General features: G+C 36.2%; 2 protein-coding genes across 2 annotated transcripts; one reads left to right on the top strand and one right to left on the bottom strand.

Moving 5' to 3' along the window:
- The first annotated feature begins 1,709 nt into the window (after positions 1-1,709).
- Positions 1,710-11,799, top strand: LOC306873954 (sodium/hydrogen exchanger 9B2-like). Its single transcript, XM_079423560.1, has 12 exons — positions 1,710-1,939; positions 3,301-3,514; positions 3,761-3,931; positions 4,952-5,094; positions 5,257-5,384; positions 5,470-5,645; positions 7,450-7,556; positions 7,671-7,820; positions 8,090-8,198; positions 8,365-8,501; positions 8,649-8,832; positions 10,351-11,799. The coding sequence occupies exons 1-12, from the start codon at positions 1,847-1,849 to the stop codon at positions 10,410-10,412; spliced, it is 1,674 nt and encodes a 557-aa protein (XP_079279686.1). The 5' UTR covers positions 1,710-1,846; the 3' UTR covers positions 10,413-11,799.
- Positions 11,800-12,141: 342 nt separating this feature from the next.
- LOC306873958 (CDGSH iron-sulfur domain-containing protein 2) lies at positions 12,142-16,521 on the bottom strand. Its single transcript, XM_079423565.1, has 3 exons — positions 16,065-16,521; positions 13,707-13,921; positions 12,142-13,154 (listed from the first exon to the last, which is right to left on the bottom strand). The coding sequence occupies exons 1-3, from the start codon at positions 16,165-16,167 to the stop codon at positions 13,065-13,067; spliced, it is 408 nt and encodes a 135-aa protein (XP_079279691.1). The 5' UTR covers positions 16,168-16,521; the 3' UTR covers positions 12,142-13,064.
- Between the last annotated feature and the right edge of the window lie 570 nt (positions 16,522-17,091).

Genomic DNA, 17,091 nt, shown 5'->3' with positions numbered 1-17,091 from the left:
GTAAGGTTTGTAGCCATGATTGTATTCATTATTCATGTCAGGTAATTAATTTACCATAACAAAAAATTATAATCATCACAGAGAAAAGACAACACGATTGCAATCGTCATGAAACAAGGAAGAAAATTAATCTTATACAGTGTTGGGAGTAACGCGTTACAAAAGTAATGCATTACAGTAACGTATTACTTTTTGCTGTAACGCAGTAGTGTAAGGCATTACTAATCAATTTTCAGTAATATTTTACTCGGTACATGTTCAGTAACGCTTGCGTTACAACACACTTTTAGCCCCCGATTTTATTTTATTTAATTTAAAGTCAGGCTCTGACTTTTTTATATCCATAGAGCCGGGCTTCGGGCCAATATTCACGTCATAGTTCAGACGAGGCTGTTTTAGGCTTCTCCTTCTCTTTATATTTTAGACATCCATCATGGAAACAACATGAGTCCGTGCTGCAGCGACTGTCAAGACCGACTTGGCAGTGTTTAGTGTCCCGCAGCGAGCCGTCAGCACAGATGAAGAGTTCTGCCTTCAAATACACACAATAAAGCAAAAGTAATTACCATGAATGTGTCCGGGGGAAATAGTAAGGATTCGCCATCTCCTCGTTAGACGCGCCTTTAGAGAGAAGTGCATCTTCACGGATAACGATTATATTAAATAGTTTTTGTTTTTATTTATTTCGTTAAGTAGTAATTTAAAGCTTTCGATATAGATATTTATCATGTCTGTGAGGCATGTATTCGCTGTCTTTCGGTTCATTTTTGTGAAGCGCTCCTGTTCAAGATAAAAGCACAACGTTTTTTTAATATTGTGAGTGCACACAAATAAAAGTAGACCCTTTACAGTTACAAATTATGTATTACTCTTATGAGCAAAAATTATGGCATAAGTTGTTTCCATTGAAAAAAAAAATTGTAATTGATTGCGCTGGTGCCTCATGTCCTGCGCTTTAGCTTCCACTCTCTGCACAAACTACTGGATGCAGCGCACATTTAGTTTAAAGGTTTAAACATTGTTATATGCTTGAACTGTTTTAATATATCTATAGATTTTATTTTAGGCAAGTCATGATGATTTGAGAAGGCTAAATTGATCAAGCATAAGCTATGATCAGCCTGCCGGTCTGCCGCTGGCCGCTTCTTACTTTAAGAAAGAAAAAAACTTATTTGATGAACAAAAAATACTCAATGTTTTTTTCTAAATGAACTTAATAAAAAGCCGGAACGAAATATAAACACTTTGCCATTGGGGCAGGGCTCTAGTACATTTTGTCATTTTAGAATGTTAAGTTCTACTTCTGAACATATTTTGGTGAAAGTAACTCAAAAGTAATACAGGAGTCATGTAACGCATTACAATTCTGAGACAGTAATATTGTAAGGTAAGGGATTACTTTTAAATAACAGTAACAAGTAATCTGTAATGTATTACAGATTGGCAGTAACTTGCACAACACTGATCTTATATGTTACTATATAGACGACATTTGAAGATGCTGTAAATAAGACTATCTGGACTAAGAAGACTGGTGCCAGTAATGCATCAGTGAGGGGTTTACCATGGTTTTACAAACAGACCATATGCCATGCGCTCTTCAGTCTAAAAAGGACCATATGGCCTAGGCGTCGCGGTTAGTCCTGTCACAATCCGATTAACCAGCCGGTTTCTTCTCTAGTACTCGTGTTATTTCCTCTTTGAAGTTCATTGACAACAGCTAAGGCTTCATCGATAGGCAGACGCTGTAATATTTACAGAGATGAGTGTTGATAAACAGGAGCCGGCCATGATCACGTGCAATGGCTAGAAAACTCGAGCGAGGATAGAGCAGAAGTACAGTGCCATGGAGGATGCCCAGTCCAGACCCCATTCAGCCCACTCCACATACTCACAGACGACCGAGGATGCAGCCTCCGCCTGGGGAAATCATGCAGAAGTAGGTTATCAGTCACAATTCCCCACTATATGCTGTTTTTGTCTGTATTATTTCAATAGTGGTTCTTTAAAATGGGACAGATGCCTTTATTGATGTTACAGTATGTAGCTAAAATGATCTCAAGCCTTAATGGACAACTAAGGTTCAACACTTAATTTATTCAGTTAACAAATATTTTAATGCTTTATAGAGCAACAGTTCATGTACTTTCAAATACACGGAGAAAACTGAGACCAGTGTCATATCTGCTTCTGTTTTGCATTGTTTAATTTAATACACATATTTTTTCTTTTCAACTTCTCACTCAAAGTTTCTGCTGTGCAGTCAATCATAATACTATATAGACTGCTTCTAGTCAGTCAAAGCCATCCTTAAACTGCAAAGGTTAAACAGAAGCTACATCTTACATGGCATTTATGTTGATTTACACAGTCTGTTTATGTACATGTATTTACACAAAATTTGTAAATGGCAGATATTTTTTATTTATAGGCTAACTCCAAAAGGCTGCAATATAATAACATAATAAAATCCCTTCCCTTCCCTTCCCTTCCCTTCCCTTCCCTTCCCTTCCCTTCCCTTCCCTTCCCTTCCCTTCCCTTCCCTTCCCTTCCCTTCCCTTCCCTTCCCTTCCCTTCCCTTCCCTTCCCTTCCCTTCCCTTCCCTTCCCTTCCCTTCCCTTCCCTTCCCTTCCCTTCCCTTCCCTTCCCTTCCCTTCCCTTCCCTTCCCTTCCCTTCCCTTCCCTTCCCTTCCCTTCCCTTCCCTTCCCTTCCCTTCCCTTCCCTTCCCTTCCCTTCCCTTCCCTTCCCTTCCCTTCCCTTCCCTTCCCTTCCCTTTCCTTTCCTTTCCTTTCCTTTCCTTTCCTTTCCTTTCCTTTCCTTTCCTTTCCTTTGTTTCTCTCCAGGTTTAAATGGAAAACAATAGGTGTGGTCTCTGACTAGGGTTGCAAAACGATTAATTGCATTTAAAATAAAAGTTTATGTTTACATACTATATGTGTGTGTTGTGTATATTTATTTTGTATATATAAATACAAACACATACATGCATATATTAAGGAAAAATAGATAGGTTAGACTTATGCACTTGTATATAAATTATATACAAGTATAAATATATACACAGAAATATTTTTTTAAATATATACGTGAGAAATATTTTTTTAAATATATACGTGTGTGTGTGTGTGTATTTATATATACATAATGCGATTAATCTCAATCAATTGTTTTGCAGCTCTATCTCAGAGTTATGGAAATACATCATACAGTACTATGTCTTATATGCTGCACTGGATAAAAACATCTACAAATTTATAATTTGCTACTAAGATCATGCTTCTTTATTCATTCTCCAACAGCATCACCTTACTGTCAGTCAGACAGTTCTGGTGGTTCCGAAGCGCTCCGAGAGCCCCAATCCGAGTATGACCGAAGAGACGACTTATGTCCCTCGACCGGTGTCTTCAGTTGACGCTTGTACTAACACAGACCCTCCGTACGAATGCTGCCCATGGCTGCGCAGACTGTGCCCGTGTCCACCCAGAGGCCTGCTGGACACCATTATCACCAAAGGTTAGAAAAGGGTCAATAATCTTCCCAAAAATGATGATAGAGATTACACATACACTATTTTTCTAAAGCTTTGGGTCAGAAGGTGATTTTGAAGGTTTTCTAAAGAAATTTGATATTTTATTTAATAAAAAAATACAGTAATATTATGAAATGTTATTACAATTGAATACAGCTGTTTTTTGCCTTAATATATTTAAATTTGTTCCTGTGAACACAGTATCTGTTTTTTTCTTGTCCCCTTTGTAGTGTCCATGGCCGCAGTGCTCTTTGGGGTTGTTTGGTCCATTACAGAGAAGGAATGTCTTCCTGGCGGGAACCTCTTTGGCATCGTGACCTTGTTTATTTGTTCTGTAGCCGGGGGAAAACTGTTTGGACGCATACACTTCCCAAACGTGCCACCTTTACCTCCACTACTTGGTATGAGCAATTTCTGTGTTGTTGTCTGTTGTTAATGATGTTGTAATTACTACACAACACTTGCATACAGCACAGTTTTCTGTTGGTCAGCATGGTGAATTCACGTGACTAACTCAAACTTGAGCGAAATCTGCATTTGGAAATTTTTTGATTGCTGTCACCTATGGAATTTCAATAAAATGGGAAATGTGACCTCAATCTAAGAAAATAATTGCTGTGTTAGGGATGGATTGCAATGCATATGGCACAGTACATACTGCAATTCTACCTTTTATGTTAAAATATATAACCATTATACTATTGTCATAATGAATACAAAAAATAGCCCCAAAAATGAAGTCATTCTGATGTTAACTTCTATAAGAACTTTTAATTTTGAACGTCGACTTCATAGCAAGTTTTAAATTGATTGCAAATGTGTATTTGACTAATTTACAATACTTTTCAAAAATTCGGAATTAGTACGATATTTCTATTCAGCAATGACACGTTAAATTGATCAAAAGTGACAGAAAAGACTATTTTATTTTTTAAATGTTACAGAGATTTCTATTTCAAATAAATGCTATTCTTTTGAACTTTCAAAAACATTGAAAATAAGAAAAAAGATTCTTGAGCACCTAATCAGCATATTAGAATCACTGGAATAAAAATAATTGTAAAATATATTAAAATTGAGAACAGTTATTTGAAATTGTAATGATATTTTACAAAATTTCTGCATTTTATTATACAGTAATATTGCATTTCATATGATCAAATAAATGTAAAGATTAGGGCATAAGAGACTTATTTCAAAAACATTTAAAAAGTCTCACTGCCCCCCAAACGTTTGAACGGTAGTGTATAATTCAATTTCCCCCCACAGCTCGAAGATAAACTGCCTGTGTTATTTCTTCATTTTTGTCTTTTTTTCTCAGAGTGGTCAGTTTCATTGTCAGTGTGAGAACTGTAATGAATGACTATGGGGTTTCTGTTTGTGTTATTCAGTTGTGGTGTTTTCTCTGCGTGTGTTCGCAGGCATGCTGCTGGCAGGGTTTATACTCAGAAACATCCCTGTTGTGACAGATGCAGTTTACATTGATGTTAGATGGTCTGCTTCTCTGAGGAACATTGCACTGGGTGTCATTCTGGTCAAGGCTGGGCTGGAATTAGACGGAAAGGTATGAAACCCCACCGACCCCTGTAGAGTTACACCAAAAACATTACTGCTAACCCAAGAGGATGTACCTTCATGCTCTTGAGAATTCTCTTTCTGCCAAACACCATATTGTTTGCTAATATCCAGTTTCATTTCACAAAGGCTTTTCACTTTTATATTTCAGGCTCTGAAGAAGCTCAAAAGCGTGTGTTTGCGTTTGTCCATGTTCCCTCTCACCTTCGAGGCAACCGCTATGGCTGTGGTCTCCTATTTAATACTGGGTCTTCCATGGATCTGGGGCTTTATTTTAGGGTAAACCACTGATTTTGATAAGACAAGAACATCTCTGAAATGTCTGCTGCCACCAACCTAATTGCTGCCATTTTCTGCTTGGTAGGTTTGTTCTTGGGGCCGTTTCTCCTGCTGTTGTGGTTCCATCTATGCTGCTTCTGCATAAGCAAGGGTACGGTTTAGAGCAGGGTATACCTACTCTACTCATGGCAGCATGCAGCGTTGATGACATCATTGCCATTACCTGCTTCACCACCTGCTTGGGTATAGCTTTCGCCACAGGTACACCAAAAGATACAAATACAAATGCAAAGATACAAATACAGACTATATTCCTAAAAAATGTAATTAATGAGAGATCTTGGATATGAACAGTGCCGACATGGGTGCCAAGTCAGCAGACATTTGATTCAGCACTCATTTTGATTGTGATACTAATAATTTAACCAGTCTGACAGAGGAATTCAAAGTGCTTTTACACAGATGCAAGATGTTTAGGATAGACTACATTGTGCTAAATTGCACCAAGGCTGCATTTATTTAATCAAAAAAATGAGTGAAAACCATAATATTGTAAAATATTATTTCAGTTTAAAATAACTGTTTTCTATTTTAATATATTTTAAAATCTAATTTATTCCTGTGATGGCAAAGCTGAATTATCAGCAGCTGATTACTCCAGTCTTAACATGCAATACTTCAGAAATCATGCTATTATGTTGATTTGGAGCTCAAGAAACATTTCTTATAATTATCAATGTTGAAAACAGTTCATATTTTTGTATTACAATTAATTCTTTTTTTTTTTTTTTTTTAAACACACCTCACCTTTCAATAGTGCATGTACATGAATGATCCCCCTTTTTCCAGATGTGCCTTTTGGAAAAAGGCTTTTTGAAAACCAAATCTTTTTTTTTTTTTCTCAGTAAAACACATTTTTTCTTAAATTATTTTCATATTGTATATTTTTCCTATTTTAACTTTTGTTTTGAAAGTATGGTAAATACTGGTAAAATGTACCAACAATCACATTTAAAAATATACACTTTTTGATATACCATAACAGGTAGCCCATCTGAATTATATAACATTTAGTCTATCCATCTAATAGTAGCCTACCAAAATTTTATTAACATTAGAAGTGAAATCTTATTTTAGTCTTCAAATCTGGGTACTGTCTTACGTTTTAAAATCAGTTACAGAGGAACTTTGGTCCCATCAGGATAACATGACACTCATATGGTAAGCTTTTCTTTCTCTTTTGTTTTCACTCGCAATCTTTACAACACACATTACATTATATATTTCATGGCACATTATTTGGCGCCACCTATTGTTGTGGGTGTATTATTGACATGTCAAAGTCTAGACCCTGAATATAAGACGACTGCGTTTTTTCACATGTATTTCCAAGAAAAAAAAAACATTGTCTTATATTCGGGTCAATATGGTATAACATTTTGTATATTAAAGGGATAGTTCACCCAAAAATTCTGTCATAAATTACCCTCATGTCGTTCTAAACCTGTAAGACCTTTTCATACGTGGATAAGCTGTTTACATTCAGATCAAAGCGTAAACAACGTATCTGCGTATATATATATATATATATATATATATGTATATATGTACGTTGTTTACGTATTTGATGCTCTCCAAAATGGCACTATAGGGTGACACAGAGGAGATTAATTGTTGAATAAAGTTATTTTGGTTTTCTTTGAGCACAAAAAGTATTCTTGTAGCTTCGTAAAATTGCGGTGGAACCACTGATGTCATATGGATTATTTTAACGATGACCTTGCTTCGTTTCTGTGCCTTTATCGTGTTAGGATCCTTGCTGTCTATGGGAGGGTCAGAGAGCTCTCAGATTTCATCAAAAATATCTGAATTTGTGTTCCGAAGATGAACAAAGGTCTTACGGGTTTGAAACGACATGAAGGTGAGTAATTAATGACAGAATTTTCATTTGTGGGTGAACTATCCCTTTAAGATTTATTGTAGGGTTCTTGCTCCAAGTTTTATGGACTTCCTTGGTGTTAGTGGTCCCATTTTATTTTAGTGTTCTCTCTTTCGCCCTCTGCAGGCAGTGTGTGGTTAAATGTGCTGAGGGGACCACTGGAGGTATTAGGTGGTGCGGTTGCTGGTGTGGCCTTAGGGTACTTTCTACGTTACTTCCCCAGCAGAGACCAGGTACGTGAGCTACAGCTTTATGATTGAGAAGTACATGTTGAATTCAGAAATTGATGTTGTCTGTTTAACAGGTTTCATGACTATTGATGATTTGTCTTTTGTCCTAACACACAGGGAAACCTCGTGCTGAAACGTTCTTTCCTGGTGTTGGGGCTGGCCGTGTTTGCTTTGTTTGGCAGTAATGTGGCCGGGGTTCCTGGTGCAGGAGGACTTTGTACGCTAGTTCTGACGTTTGTGGCTGCAATAGGCTGGGGGAAAGCTAAGGTCTGAATCTCTCCTCCCAAACACAGCAGGGATGTGCAAGACTAGTCTTTTTTTTTCTTGGCACACTTGTTTTGCTTTAGATTTTTACAAAGTCTACATGTTAGGCTTACATTTTTAAATCAATGTATGATTTTGAAGAGTATATTTGGAGTGGAAAACTAAATTATATGGTTTTACTTGCGTTCTTTTTCTCTGTGTCAGCACTAATAAATCTTTCTCCCCATTTGCTCAGATCACACGTCTAATGTCAGTGTGTATGTGTGTTTCAGGCTCCAGTGGAAGAGGTGGTGGAGAGGTTTTGGCAGGTGTTCCAGCCTCTTCTCTTTGGTCTCATCGGTGCTGAGGTTATCATTACTTCTTTGGAGGTCACGACTGTGTGTGAGTGTTACACCCTCAAGTTGTTACACTGTCATTTAAACAAAACTGGTTTTAGTAAAAGAGCTGGAATACACTAAAGTAATTGGGATGTCAGCAGTGTACACTTTTTCACATGTATAGCATTTCAAACATGCAGTTGACCAACTGTAATGTAATATGTCTGCAGTTCTGGGTATAGCAGCCCTGTTCATCGCACTCGCGGTACGCCTGCTTATCACTTTTGTTGTAGTACTGCGAGCCGGCTTTAACCTGAAAGAGAAAGTCTTCATCGTTCTAGCCTGGATGCCTAAAGCCACAGTACAGGTATACTTGCCAAGTCTAACAAATAGACCCTCTGTTATACTGTGCCTTTGTCTTTTACTCAGTCCTTCTAGTAGACAAGTGTGAGCTAAATGACAAAAAAATGAAATGCACATCAGATACCTATGAGTGCTGTGTGATTGTTTTCAGGCTGCCATTGGCTCTACAGCTCTGGACATGGCGCGCTCCAAGAATGACCTTGAGCTGCAGAGGTACGGCATGGACGTCCTCACTGTGGCTGTGCTGTCCATTCTCATCACTGCTCCTATTGGAGCGCTCCTCATCAGCCTGCTCGGCCCTCGACTCCTGCAGAAACCAAAGAATCCTGAGTGGGGTGAGATATTTGTACACGCACACGCACACACGTCATATAGAGTGAGCTGCCCACCTAGGCAACATTTTAAGGAACCATTGGCAGGATTCTGAAGTCAGTTCCAAAGAGTTGGCACAAATTTTGCTTGGATAATATTATTGGTCAGGAAACACAATTTTGTTTCAAAAATGTTTTTATTATTTGATTGATTTTGAACAATTGAAATCAAATAAAGATTAGAACATATGTGACCCTGGACCACAAAACCAGTCATAGGGGTCAATTTTGTGAAATTGAGATTTATACATCTGCATAAATAAGCTTTCCATTGATGTATGGTTTGTAAGGATTGGACAATATTTGGCTGAGATGCAACTATTTGAAAATCTGGAATCTGAGGAAAATCGCCTTTAAAGTTGTCCAAATGAGGTCCTTAGCAATGCATATTATTAATCAAAAATCTTCATGGAACATGATCTTTACTGAATATCCTAATGATTTTTGGCATAAAAGATTATTATTTTTTCTTACGATAGCAATAATTTTGACCCAAGACAATCCAAGATTGTGTAGCTAAGAGACATGGTGGAATTAAGTAATTTAATGATTTCATAAAATGATTAGAATATAATTAGAATATAGAATATGATATTATGACATATATAATATGTAATATATTATAATATAAAATTTATTATGTGATATTTAAATATTATATTTAAAATAAAATATTAGCACTGAATTAATGGCTGTTGAAAATTCAGTTTCGCCATTGTAGGAATAAATTACATTTTACCAAATATGTAAAAATATATGCAAACAAATGTAGACTGGTTAAGCATAAGATATGACACATGAAAAAATGTGGAGAAATATTAAGAATCTGCAGATATATATACATGCATCTTCTACAGTGTGTATTACAGCATTAGGTCATTAGCTTAGCAACATGAACGTTAGTTGCTCTTCACATGAGAAGTGCTATTTGTGTGGTGTGCGTGAACGAGTGTTAAGTTGCTATACAATTTTTTTTCATCAGTCAAGATGGTTTAGGATGCTGCTTTTTATAGATCGTAAACAGAGTTTGGGTCAAATCTAAACTGCTTAGCTGTGCAAATAATACTGAAGTAGGTTTCTGCAGTTGTCTTGCCATCAAAAATATATGGATAGCAACTAATCTATTTTGATAAACATGCGACATGAGATGCACATGGAAATGTATTACCACAGTTTGGTGAATTTGCATGCTGGCAGGTCACACGTTGTCCTGTTTCACTCTGCGTTTGCTTTATTGTTTGTACAATGGTGGCTATAATTACACTTTGCTAATGTGTTAAAAAACATAAAATGCTCCAGCTTCTATAACAGGGACCAGTACATTCAGTTTTTGTCAAATTCATATGTTCTGTGTAAAAATATTAAATTAACCCCTCTTATTGCCTACGGTACATATTTTTATTTACTCTGTATATAAATAGATGTAAAAAGCAACTGGAATTAAATGAATGTTTGAGTTAATTGTCATTTTCTGAATTGTAGCTGTCAGTCAAGGTGCTTTATCTGCATCGGGGACCCCGGTGACTTATGAGAGTGCCCTGTGATGTTTCTGGAATGCTTCTGGGAAGTGACAACCCGACGTCTAAGGCTGCTGCTGATCCTTTTCGTCTTCAAAGTGGATTCTCAAACTCCTCAATACTGCGACCCTCTGAAGTCAAACTGCAAAAGTAGCAGACACGCTTTTCAGTGAACTCTCATTTTTTACCTTCCAAGGTTGCTTTTACAGGTGATAAGATATTTTTCTCCTTTAAAAGGTGGGATTTTGACAGATCGAACACTATAGGGATCATTGTCAGCACTATAAAGTACAAAAACATGTTTATGAATATAATTTATTTTCTAACTGGCTTATGTTTGTGTTGATAGTATTTGTTACATACAGATATACAGTATTAGATCTAGAGTCTGCAGTGACTGCATATCAGTGTTACAGAAAGTTGTGTAGTGGTCATGACTATGTTCGGAATGGAATACTAGCAAACTATTTACTAAACACTGTGCAGTATATACTTTATACAGCCTTCTATATTTTTATATTTATATTTACAGCTTGTCTATAATACAATATAATTAAATTTAATGTCAAAGTCCTCGAAGCCTTTAGAGAAACCACATATGCCAGTTTTATTATATGATTACACTTTAAGTGGCATGAACAAAAAAGACATATAAATGACAACACTGATTGGCTGACGCATCAAAAGCCTTCACAAGTGACTATCCTGGTGTGACATAAAAGCATTAAAATGACTTAATTGGTAAGTAATTTCATGCTTTTAATAGCCCTTAACCAAAGAATTGGACACAGAGAAATGTTCACTATTATGCATGCCTAGTTATATATACAAAAAAATAACATCCTGATCAAATAAGGCTAGAAAAAGAAGTTTCTTTCAATTTATCCATCAAGTTAAGTACATTGCAGGATAGAGTATTTCATGCAAGAGTTACATTTTGGCAAATGTTGTCGTTTATCCAAGTATTCTAGGCATATTATATACTGCAGCAATAGTATGGTAATAACGATTCCGAAAACAGTCATTGATCTGTATTCTGAGATTAATCTGAGTTTGTACAGATGTTTTGTCAGCTCTGTTATACATACAATCAAATACTGCTGTAAAAATGATGTGGTCACTTCAGAGCTCAGTTACATTTTGTTTACAGTGGAAGCAATTTTAGAACGTAAAGGATTTTTTATTAGTAGTAATAGAATGACAAATGGTATATTTATATGAACTATATTTATGATAAGTGTATTTTAAATGTTATACAGAGTTATGTGAAAGGGCATTGTCGATATCTCTTGTGAAAGCTGTTAGTGGGTTATGTTTCCTGCTTCAAAATGACAAGGTTTTGTGTTGTGGTTATGTTATGGTAATGCTACATGCAGGCACTGTTAATTTAAGCAATTAAATGACTACATTTTAGACCTTATTCTTAAATTGCCATCTTTATATAACAACTTGATTTCTGTGGTGTATGTGTAGTTTATTTGTAGATGTATTGCTGTAGAAAATGAATGACATTTGCCTTTTCAGTAAATGACAGGCAAAACCCCCCCGTTCATATTTGAAAGCATATCTTGTTATATCATCTAAGGCAAATCAGATGTAAATAAGCAGCACTGTTACTTTCAGAGAAGACTTTAAGCATTGGGTGTGGTAGTTAGACCATTGTGTGTTTTAGGAAAAGTACACAAAAGAAACAAAAACTCCATCGCTCACACTTATTAGATTAACACAACAGATAAGAAAAACAAAAACAGCATTTAGATGGATGTAAAAGAAGTTTGGTTACCTTTTATTTGACAAATTAGGCACATTCCAGTTAACATACAAATATAACTTTTATGAAAATATCTATGAACGGGAGCCATCTGATATGAACCATGGCACAAAAAAGAACCAAGGGATTGTCTAACTATTCTGAATAGGAATGAATGCATACATATTATGAATTGTAATTGTTACAGCATGTTGGTTCAGGTGGAAGTGAAAAGAGGCCACATTTCTTTGTTACATTGATAAATATTGCAGTATTTGAAATGTATAACCATAGCTTTGACAAAAGCATTTGTTAATGTAATGCAATGTGAAATGTCTATGTATGCAAACAAGTCATGTTTAGTATCCTGCACTTGAACACTTTTCAATAGTTTAGCAAACATTGTAGAACTCTTGTTGGTTTAGGAATAATTCTGCAGAAAGTAAAAACTACAAAAACAAATCCTGTACTTCACATTGAAAAGCATTTAATTTTTTTTATATTGTCTCAGAAAATTTCAAACACATTTTATCATAATGACAACACAACAGTAATAGTAAAAGGCAACTTAACGTTAAACTGAATCTAGATAAAGATTAAGAACAGAAAAGACACTGTCATGTCCAAGAAGACGGTGACGGTAATCGCCATTTTTTCCTACGGCCTATGGAGTTATATTGCACACAAAAATCTACTACATTTGCCAAGTATAAAAAGTAAACATACCAGAGCAATGTAACAAAAAGTAATATACTTAATCTCTCAGATCAACCACAATATCTTGAGCATTATAGTTAGAATTTACAGCCCTATGCATCTCTATACCACAATAACAAGTTGGAAATAGTTTTGGGTAAGTACAACAAACTAAATTACAGTAGGTTTTTCAGTGGAGAAAACCTAATGTATTATGGGCCAAAGCAGGAGGGCTACAGAGTCTTCTTCTTAAGAATAAGTGGACCAACGTTGTCTCCGGTCAGCTCGTTATGTTTTATGTGCGATTTATCGCAAACAGGAAACTGCAAGATAAGAAAGAACAATTTAAATGTTGATAGTAAGTGCTTTTTAGGCACCCTGAGGCTTTTGACAAAAATGACACTCGCAAAGAGGAAGTGAAAAGTCACACACATACATTTTTTTTTATTTTTCCACACATATGAATGTTAATAGTTTCACTGCAGTTTTTATATAATATCAATATCATATATTTTTAATTAATTTTAGAATACTTTTCTCTCTTTGATCTGTTTTTTAGTGCCAATAAGTCAATGTCCCCCCCCTTCTCCATCTCCCCTACTGTTTGATTGCTTGTTATCATCAGAAAATGTAAAATATATTATCTCCCTAATGCATTAAAATAATAGCATCATGATTTTCTGTAAAGCTGTTCTAAACTGTGTATTGTGAAAAGTGCTATACAAAATTTGAATTGACTTTGGTATATGTTCATAGTACATCAATCTACTTTACAGTTTCTCATGATATGACCTATTTAAATAAGATAAAAATTTTTTTTAGAATTTACTAAAATTTCCTTTAGACCTATTTCTCTCAGGCATTGAACCTCCTACCGTTTTAGATCGCCAGCAGCGGCAGTAGCAAACATTTGGAGTCCTCAGGTCCTCTATGTCGATCTCATTCACCACTTTAGGGCTTTCTTTTTGGATCTTCAGATTTATTAGACTGTCTCTCTGCTTTTTCTTCTTGGGCAGGAAGGGCCGGACGGTCAGATAACCCAACAGAGCCAAAATGCCCAATAACGGTAGGAGCCGCAGCCACTCTGAAACTGAGACACAATCAGGAGTTACAACTCATCATAGAGTTTGCTGTATTTTAATCATCACAATGACAACAGAACCTAATTAGTGAGAGCTCTTCTGCTTACTGTGGGAAAAAATAAGTGTGGTAAGTGACAGATAAAGTAATCTTCAATGATTAACACACTTATGCACATGTGCATTAGTGAAAATTAACTGTTGCATTACAATGAAATTTGCTTAGTTGTCTGTAAAGGCTGCTTTAACATTTATACAGGTGCAATTCAGAAAATTAGAACATGGTGAAAAAGTTCCTTTTTTCTTGTAACTTATTTCAAAAAGTGAAACTTTCATATATTTTAGATTCATTACATGTAAAGTAAAACACTTCAAAAGTTTTTTGGTTTTAATTTTGATGATTAGAGATTACAAGTCATGAAAGTCAAAAATACGGCCTCTCAAAATATTAGAATATTTCCTAAGATCAATCAAAAAAAGGATTTGCAAAACAGAAAAGTTCAAGTTCTTTAAAGTATGTTCATTTATGCACTCAATACTTTGTCAGGGTCCTTTAGCACAAACTCCAGCTTCAGTGTGGTGTGGCATGGAAGCGATCAGCCTGTGGTTCTGCTGAGGCACTATTGAGCCTTCAGCTCGTCTGGATTGTTGGATTGACTGTTTCTCATCTTTCTCTTGAAAATATACCATAGATTCCATATGGGGTTCAGGTCAGGCATGTTGGTTGGCCAATCGAGCACAGTAATATCATAGTCAGCAAAGCACTTGGAAGTGGTTTTGGCACTGTGGGCAGGTGCTAAAGTCCTGCTGGAAAAGGAAATCAGCATCTCCATAAAGCTTGTCAGCAGATGGAAGCATAAAGTGCTCCAAAATCTCCTGGTAGATGGCTGCATTGACTCTGGACTTGATAAAACACAATGGACCAACACCAGCAGACGTGACGGCACCCCAAATCATCACTGACTTCGTAAACTTCTCACTGGACTTCAAGCAGCTTGGATTCTGTGCCTCTCCACTCTTCCTCCAGACTCTGGGACCTTGATTTCCAAATGAAATGCAAAATTTACTTTCATTTGAAAAGAGGACTTTGGACCACTGAGCAACAGTCCAGTTCTTTTTCTCCTTAGCCCAGGTAAGATGCTTCTGACGTTGTCTCTGGTTCAGAAGTGGCTTGGTATCCCTTTTTCTGAAGACGTCTGAGCGTGGTGACTCTTGATGCACTGACTCCAGCTTCAGTCCACTCCTTATGAAGCTCTCACAAGTGTTTGAATCAGCTTTGCTTGACAGTATTCTCAAGCTTGCGGTCATCCCTTTTGCTTGTGCACCTTTTCCTACCCAAATTCTTCCTTCCAGTCAACTTTGCATTTAATATGCTTTGATACAGCACTCTGTAAACAGCCACCCCTTTCAGTAATGACCCTCTGTGACTTACCCTCTTTGTGGAGGGCGTCAATGATTGTCTTCTGGATCATTGCCAAGTCAGCAGTCTTCTCCATTATTGTGGTTTCAAAGAACAAGAGATACTCGGAATTTATACTGTAGAGATGGTCATTAATTGAAACTCAGATGTAAATATTCTAATATCTTGAGATACTTATTTTTGACTTTCATGAGCTGTAAGCTCTAAATCATCTAAATAAAAAAATAAAAAAAAACTTTGTGTTTTACTTTACATGTAATTAATCTAAAATATATGAAAGTTTCACTTTTTGAAATAAGTTACAAGAAAAAAAAACTTTTTCGTCATGTTCTAATTTTCTGAGATGCACCTGTAGATGCAAATTGTTGTGCATTTGTGTCATGTTTTATGTTACTATAATAAAGCAAAGCAATGAAAGCATGCTGTCAGATGCTCTGCATATTTTGTCCTTCACATGTCTAAAACAGACGCTCACTGTTGTGGATATTTTGTATACGAAAGCAGAATCGCTTACAGTGCAAAGAGACACTACGTATTGAGCATCTTCTCAAGAATTTGCATGGAAGATGGAAGATCATTAAAACTTGCATTTTCCCAACCAATGAATACGTTATGAGTTATTTGAGTGTTTAACAGACGGAAAACAAAGACACTTACATCACTCTTTCTATGCAGGCATGCGCGCTTAACTTAACTTTCCTCCTACGCTTGTGACTGTGTGATAAAACACATACCTGTGAGTCTCGCAAAGCCGCCGATTGTTTCCGGAAGGGGCAGTTTCTTGAGGTAGACTGGAAGTTGTACTTTTATAATCTTGGAGATACTTTCTAACACCATCTTGAATGACTTTGTGCGCTTCTAATTGACACGGAGCAGGAAATTTCTTGGCGCAGGGTTGCCAGGTTTTTACAGCAAACCCGCCCAATTGCTACTCAAATCTAGACCAATCGCCTTTCGAGAGGGTGCCGGGTAAAAATCGCGTTCAAGGGGCTAAAAAATTAAAAACAACCCGCGGCAATATTGTTAATGTCATAGATATGTGTATAAATATCTATGGTTAAAGTCCTACTAGAAAACAGCGGACTTGGCAACATTGTTCCTGGGACATCGCGTTAGTTCACTTGCGTAGTCGTTTCCGTTTGCTCGTTGAGGAGGTGCTTCAAGGCTGGAAGAATATACGTAGTTGTGACCGTGAATAAGCGTAAAACACCACGCGCAATAAAAGCGTCAACCAATCAGCATCTGCAGAGTTGGTTGCGTCCGATTGGCTGCTTTCACCGCGCCACTTGCTTTTAGTTTTATTGGCTCTTTTTACACTATGCTCTTTACTTCACTGTACAGAAAAAGAGTCTGGACTATAACAAACTAATACTTCGTAAATAATAGAGTTAGAAATTTGAATTGAATTATTATTTAAATTATTTGATTTAATTTGGATTTTTGAAATTCTTGCAAACTGTATGGTGTTGCAAAAGGAACTTCATGTGAATATTCAAGATTTGTTTTTGACAGCTGTTTCTAACTTTTTAAGAATCTTTGGGTTTTTATATTATTATTATTATTATTATTATTATTTTAAACAAAGTCCATGATGTCATTAGATTTTTTTTTTTTTGTACATGATTGCTTGCAATATTATTTTATCATACGCCTGTTTATTTTACTAGGAAAGTCTCATGTGAGAAAATGGACTAAAGCTAAGCCATATTTTATTCCGTTTATACGAGATTAAATAATATGGATCTGCTTTGAAATTATGAT

The sequence above is a fragment of the Barbus barbus genome (assembly GCF_936440315.1).
Source record: "Barbus barbus genome assembly, chromosome: 8".
In the NCBI taxonomy this organism is placed as follows: domain Eukaryota; kingdom Metazoa; phylum Chordata; class Actinopteri; order Cypriniformes; family Cyprinidae; genus Barbus; species Barbus barbus.
This window is presented reverse-complemented; position numbering and strand designations above follow the sequence as displayed.